Source organism: Uranotaenia lowii, chromosome 2, assembly GCF_029784155.1.
Source record: "Uranotaenia lowii strain MFRU-FL chromosome 2, ASM2978415v1, whole genome shotgun sequence".
Classification (NCBI taxonomy): Eukaryota; Metazoa; Arthropoda; class Insecta; order Diptera; family Culicidae; genus Uranotaenia; species Uranotaenia lowii.
The window spans coordinates 110,625,456-110,632,664 of NC_073692.1; the positions used below are offsets into that span (position 1 = coordinate 110,625,456).

General features: G+C 44.7%; 1 protein-coding gene across 1 annotated transcript; it reads left to right on the forward strand.

Annotated features, from left to right (window-relative positions):
* The first annotated feature begins 1,500 nt into the window (after positions 1-1,500).
* On the forward strand, positions 1,501-6,260 carry LOC129747260 (extracellular serine/threonine protein kinase four-jointed-like). Its single transcript, XM_055741371.1, has one exon. The coding sequence runs from the start codon at positions 2,943-2,945 to the stop codon at positions 4,674-4,676; it is 1,734 nt and encodes a 577-aa protein (XP_055597346.1). The 5' UTR covers positions 1,501-2,942; the 3' UTR covers positions 4,677-6,260.
* The last annotated feature ends 949 nt before the right edge of the window (positions 6,261-7,209 follow it).

Here is a 7,209-nt window from a genome sequence, read left to right on the forward strand (position 1 = left end):
GAATAGTTTAAGCATTGTCCGATCGAGAGAGAGAATGTTGAGCCGAAGGCTGAGCGAAAGCTCTCTCCCACATAGTGAGAGAATAAACTCATTTTCTCACATTGTTTAGTTAGGGAAAAGCTCGATCGCGATGCGATCGAGTTTGTGCAACCGAAAGAGACGGAATAACCACTTTGGGGGACCTGTCGGACAGGTTTCTCCAGGGGACTGCCGCTCAAGTGGTGTTGGTGTGGTCGTTCCCTGGAGGATCGTGGCTGCGTCGGCCAGTGCAGGTTGCTGTGCGTGTGCGTGTTGGTGCAGTACCGTGGATCGCTAGTTGCTGGCTGAAGAGAAGTTTTCCAGTCGAAACAGCTCGTCCGTGGATCAGAGCTCACCAGTCTTGCTAAAGATTTCCCGAAGAGCAGTCCTACTTTTGTCGCGGTGCTCGATTTTGCGCGAGTTGAATTTTGTTGGGAGCAGGAAAAGTTAAAAGGTTTTGTCGATTGACATTATTTGGGCGTTTCTGGATTTGCGTGGTGCTGTACCAGAACTTGGTCCGGAGCGTGATCGTGCCAAGTTTGCATTGCGGAATGTAACAAATAAATCAGATTTTTGTGAAATTCGGTTTAGAAAAAGGGAAAAGGTGGGTGCTCGCGCGCGCGATCAAATAAACAACGACGGCGATCGCGAGATCGCGAGGAATTCCGTTTCGCACCCGAGACAGTTGTGGATTACTGGAAATTTTGCGCCGTGTCGCAAATGTTGTTCGGGTTTCTTCGCGTTTGAGGAGTTTTTTTTTTTGGAATTGGATCACCCGCCCGACGGACGAACGACGGGAACACTACCAGATTGCGCAAAGAACTTCGTGATCTCGTGTGTGAATTGTGTTGGCTTTTGTTTTGTTGTCCAGGGGGCACACCGAGAACAATCAATTGGCTTTCGTTGCACATTGCGACGGGTTTGTGGCCTCGAAAGTCCGTGAACGACAACACTTCTTCGGGTCTTGGATCAGATTATCCTCGATCTGCAGGAATCAGAGACTTCAGCGATCGTGAGTCTTTGGGCCAGAGCGATGATAGCAGTTAATTGCTGAAAAAATCTCGATCCCTACTGTTGAGGTGTAACCGGAGATCCTCGCTTTTGCTGACAGAGTAGCTCTAAGCTTAGGAAGAGATTTTTCTGACTCTTGAAAACTGAAAGAGTTTGAAAGTGAGGTACTTAAAAGTTGTTTGAAATTCACCATCTAAGGAGAGAATTTGAGCCGAAAACGAAGGCCTTTAGACAGACTCCAGAGGGTAAAATGTTTTCGAAAAACGGCCCTGTCCGATAAGAGGAGCTCCGAAAGAAACTCCAAAAATTGTTCAGATAAACCGGAGATCTCGCTACAAGTTGCACTTCTAGTAATCTCCGGACGGTTCCTCTTGGAAGAGTGACCAAAATCCACCGCAAAAGGGACGGGTGGCGAGGGACGAAAAATATGAAAACGAGATAGTTTCGAAAGAGCGCTTTGCTACCCATCGTCGTCTTCGTCTTCAAGAGGAGTGCGATGTTTCCGAAAACCGTCGGCCGCCAATATCTTAAGCAGCTGAAGTTTGAAAATCGGTGGACTCTGGAAGAGACACGGTGAGACGGTGATGAAGATCAGCTCCGTACCCTGGAACGAAAATCTTAAAATAAGAAAAAAATAAACCGAAAAAAACGGACGAGACGGATGGACACACGGACCCGGGGCCGACGTACCACAAAACCTCTGTCTCTGAAGCTGGAGCGCTGTCTCTCGACGGTGTATCTTTTATGAATAATTAAACATATGGAAAGTGTTGAACGTGGACGACATCTCTCGTAGACGACCGAGCGAGCAGCAGCCGACGGAGAAGAATCAAACGCACACCCGTAATTTGAGATCTTGTCGTCAACGTTGTTGAGGCCACGAATCTTCAGAAAACTTTCCACGGGTGTTTGATTGAACGGTGATGTGTTTGGTTGAAGTGGGCTCACCAAGTACTCAAAAAACTTGAACGAATTTTGGCTTCTGAAAGTTCTGCGGAAAGAGAATAATTTTGAAAATTTTACCTCAAAGATTACTGGCTCACGAAAACGCGATTCGTGCTCGTTTCAGATATTCAGCCTTGGGCGGAGAAGCCGAAGAAGCTTCGAAAAGAAGTGAGTTGTGTGTGGTGAACGCGTAGAAGAAGCGATAAGAAGAAAAATTCTTGAATACCAACGGAGAAGTGGTGGGTGTAGGAAAGATTTAAACAAAATTAAGCTCTGGAAACAAACGCGAATACCAATCGGCGACTGATTGAAGAAATCGGGAAAGGGGAAAGAAAGAGGATCGCACACGGTTTGTGGGCTCCAAAGAAGAATGTTTTTACCGAAAACCAAGTGATTGTGAACCGTAATTGCCTACTAGTAACAAATACATGATCTCTTGTGGACGATCAAGTGATTCAGAAGCGGAACGTGCGATAAGCCCAATCAACGATCGCGGAAAAAGCGTAGTAATAATGTGTGATCGATCCAAACAACAAATCATAACAACAAAACTGGGTGCTAGTGTTCTTGACGATCGTCAGCTACCGCAGCATCCCAAGCAACAGCAACAGCAGTTGTAAAGGGGTCCGCGATCGCGCGTCAAACAAGTGTGTAACAAGCGAAGAGATTTAATAGGATTGTAAAAAGTTTATCACTCGAATAAATCAATTATAAATCGGGACAGCAACATCTCGTCGTCGTCTTCTTCGTCGTTGTTGTTGCGTGGACGACCGAGCTAAGTGGTTTGTGTGTTGTGTCTCGTGCCTCTTAGCCTTTTTTGGGTGGGTTGGAGGAGCAGCGGTAGGAAGAAGAAGCAGAACACAACACGAACGAACAATCTCCTCCAGGCTGGAGAGCTAACCGAGGACCGCCGTTCGGACGATCGGAATCGATCAGGTGCCGTGTGTGAGGACGGGAGCACCCGCAAAATGTTTGACGTTCGTACCGTGGAAGCCGGTGGAAGTTGTGATCAAGATCGTGATAGTGATACAATGTCAATCACAGCGAGACGGCGACGTGCATTTCAGCGGCAGGCCTGCCTGCTCAGCGTAATGGCTGCGTTTTCCCTGGGGTTAGCACTTGGCGTGTTTGTGCCACTAATTGGTATGTCACAGGCGGTGACGAATGCGAAGGGATCTGGAGCAGTAGCCGGGGGCGACGGCAGTAGTAGTGGTGATGGGGAAGGTGACGGATTAGGTGGGATTCCAGGCACTCGGTTTGGAGAGCACCTGCCGCATAAGTTGCCACACTTTCCTACGCTGGAAGATCTGCGGGGGAAGGATTCCTACAACTCGGTGTCCTTTGTGGCGGAAGAGAAACTAAAGGCGGAAGATGTGTTCCGGCATGCGTTCCACATCGATCAGCAGCGGGACGATAAGGACACAATGGTAATAAAGAAGTTTGATCCCGAGGATCGATACATCAAGGAGTACATGGTTCGGAGGACTCCGGATGGACTGTTCCACAAAGGTCCGGAGAAGAGGCTTTCTCAGCCATCAATCATGGAACAGATTCTTAACTCTGGGAAGCTGGAAACGGCCGAAGAATCTGTGATAGAGATTGTTAACCAAAGCGATGATCACGACTACACCGAGGACTCCGATGGAGTCATTCTGAATGATATCTTTTGGGGATCAACCGTTGAAAATGCCCTGCCAAAAGGGTTCGACAAAGGTCAAAGTGAGCTGTGGACTGACTACCTACAATCTGCCGAGGTTGACCATCTGGAGGTCGGTTGCGGAAGGATGCAGAACCGGATGGTAGTTTTTCGAGACGGAACTCGGGCCTGTGCCCGGTATCGTCAAAACACGGATCAGATCCAGGGCGAGCTTTTTAGTTTTTATCTGGGCCAGCTTCTCAACATAAGTAACCTGGCACCGAGCGCCGCCTCGATCATTGATATGGAAACCAAACTGTGGTCATCAGTTTCGGATGACATATCCAACTCCCAGTGGAAATCCACCAAACCGGTGGTCATTACAAAATGGATTGAACACCTAGAACCAGCGGGGATTCCAAAGCCATTCCAGCCGCTGGAGCGACACCTCAATAAACTAGACATAAGGAACATAACCGAGGGCCTTGATCTTCCGAAGCCTCCAAAAGGTTTACTGGATCGATTGGGTGCCACCATTACCCCAGAACTGCAGCCAATCCGGCCACCGGGAGCTCCCCTGGCCGAACCGGTGTTAAGGCGCCTGGTCGAACTCGCTCAATGGTCGGATCTGATCGTGTTTGACTACCTGATCGCGAACCTTGATCGGGTGGTTAACAACTTGTACAACTACCAGTGGAACGCCGACATCATGGCTGCCCCAGCACACAACCTGGCCCGCCAAAGCGACTCCCATCTCCTGGTCTTCCTGGACAACGAGTCCGGTCTGCTGCACGGCTATCGGCTCCTGAAAAAGTACGAAGCCTACCACGGACTGCTGCTGGACAACCTGTGCGTGTTCCGGAGATCGACGATCGCGGCCCTACAACATCTGCGGGACAGCAACGTCGGCCATCGGCTAAACGAGCTCTTCGAGCGAACCACCAACGCCAAAATCCGGGATGTGCTGCCACCACTGCCGGAGAAATCCATCAAAATACTAGTCGATAGGATTGATCGAGTGCTAGGTCAAGTGCAAAAATGTCGTGAAATTTTCTCCAACCGATGACGACGACGGTCGTCTCGGAACCCGGAGTTTGTAGGTATATAAATGTTAGTTTTTTTTTTGGTTTTTTGTTTGATAGCAAGGTACGCTGGTCGTGTTTCACAGTAAAAGCTTAAAAAAAAGTTTTCAATTTCGCTCTCGCGTGCCCCTGCGGGATCCTCGGGCAACCTGTGGCTAAATCATCTATCCCCTCGGAGCCATCGGAGCGCGGCACAAACGAGACAACCGGGGCATCATCGTTTGTTTAGTGAGCACTGTCGTTGTTGTTGTTGTTGTTGTTGTTGTTGTTCCTATCCTAGATTGTTTTTTTTCTCGTTGTTGTGTTTTCTATTTGTTGCTGCTCCATGCTTCAACTCCTACAACATACAAACAAGCGGGACGCGCGGCTTAGCCGTCGTCGTCGTCGTCGTGAACTCTCCCTCAAGTTGTTTGGGGGCCCTTTTCCAGTCGTTGTCCAAACCGAGAAATGTTGCTTTTGCTGCTGCTGATGATGATGGAGGGACCCCCAGCCGAGTTCAGGGTCCAGGTGACCCCTAAGACTCGAAGCTAAAACCCGAATGTGGTCGGGCGGTTGGAGGAAATCAGCCGAGAGACGGCATGCCCGTCGTAAGTCGCTTATTTTCGTTTCGTTTCGTTTCGTTCGTTGTTATGCTTTTGCTTATTTTTGGCCCCGGCCGTGTGTGAGAGAATCGCGCTCCGCGTGGCTGGCCTGGCAAGCAACCGGGCACCGAGATTTAGGCGATTTATCGCAATTTCTGAAAGACACCCGCTCCGGAAAATTGTTCCACGGCTCGGGTCCCTTAGAACAAAGATTGGAAAACAATATAAAATAGTTTAGTGGGCACCCTGCTGGGGCCTAGAGGGCCCCATGAATTATTGTGTATTTACTTTGGAGCATCGGCTGGCATCAACGGGTCACGTGCAGGAGGTTTAACAATTTGGGAACATAGGAAAAAACTAGGCCTAGATCCCTAAAACGATTATTGTAGGAGCTAAGCCAACGTGAAATATCCCCGGAGACTTGGCCCGGATTTTGAGCTTACTCTAACTAAACAAAACAATTCCAGGTTTGCTTAAAAACATATTAAATAACCTGAACTTAAATAATGAAAAAAATACACAAAAAAATGAATGTAGAACTTTAAAAAATTAGTGATAGTAGGTTAACTTAAACAGTAATCAGTGGAATTTATCTTCTAGCTCTGAAGAAATTCAACGAATAGGTTAACTATCTAAAAAAATTATCGGACAAATTGGCGTTAAGAACGTATTTGTGCGAAACACTGCAAACTGAAATATGGCAGATGTAATTCTGCGCTTTGGTCAAAATTCATCTGATCAGTAAATGAAAAGTTGAGTTTTCATGTATCTTCCAAGTTTTCTTGAAAACGTTCCGAGCCATTGCAATGATGAGATACAGTTTTTAAGTGACGGATCAAACATGTAAATTTTCTTTTTATTTTGTTCAAGGAAATCGTTAAAAGTTGTCAATGGGTTCTGGCTCTGAACTCTGAACCTCAATCATGATTTTTGATGTGCAATTTGTTGTTCGTTTATCCAATTTTCTTATTTTGGTTATCATTTCTCAATTGTTCAAATTTTAAGCTACGTTCGTTTTTTCGTTTTATAAGCTACGTTCTTAAATCGGTGTAAACATTTAGGGTCCGGAGTAATTTATTCTGATTAGTTCATTCGATTTATCAGAAAGTTGATATTTACATTTTACATAGAGTACAGAGTATTCTTACAATTTTGTAGTGTTTCATATAACTATTTCGAAGAAATTATTAAACATATACTCTTGATTGTTTTTTCATACTTAGTATCAAATGTAAAATGACGAAAATGGACTTTTCAAAGGTGTTTCAAGGGGCTACATCTAAGGTTGCCAAAATCACAAAAAAAAAACTGTAATTTCACAGAATTTTTGGTACATTTTTATCACAGAATCTGTGTCAAAGAAAACAAAATTTTGAAATATTTTCAGATTTCTCAATTTTTTTAAATTTAGAATGAATTTTTATTTTTTTGTCAATATAAATATAGATTTTTAACTTTGAATGAGAAAAGTATGGTGAAGTTGGCAATGTTAATTATTTTTTCACAGCTAAAATTTAAAAAAGTCAAAATCTAAGATTTTTTTTTTGAAAACACAGAATTTTTCGATAACCTTGGCTACAACCTGGTTGAGTTGGATTACTTTGGAAGATGATGATAGATTCAAATCTTTACTTTAAAATTTCTTGCATCTTTAAAGCTTTAGCTAGAGCTTTATTTTTGCACTTTTATTGCTGCATTTTAAAGCGTTCAGGATGAGCACCTGAGCACTATTTAGCTCTTTAAAGCAAAGTGATATTCCAAAACTTATCATCTTATATCCAAAAATCTCGAAAACAATTGGTTTTAAAATATTCAAGAGATTAAAAATAAGTAAATTCATGGTATTTCGATGGTTTGTTTGATAAGTGTTTAAAACAGAATTCCATAATTTCACAGAATTCGGAGTAAACAAAATCTGTGTCACAGAACACAGAAT

What these genes read in the sequence shown, in the direction of transcription:
- LOC129747260 (XM_055741371.1), top strand. Translation starts at nt 2,943, where the DNA reads ATGTTTGACGTTCGTACCGTGGAAGCCGGTGGAAGTTGTGATCAAGAT.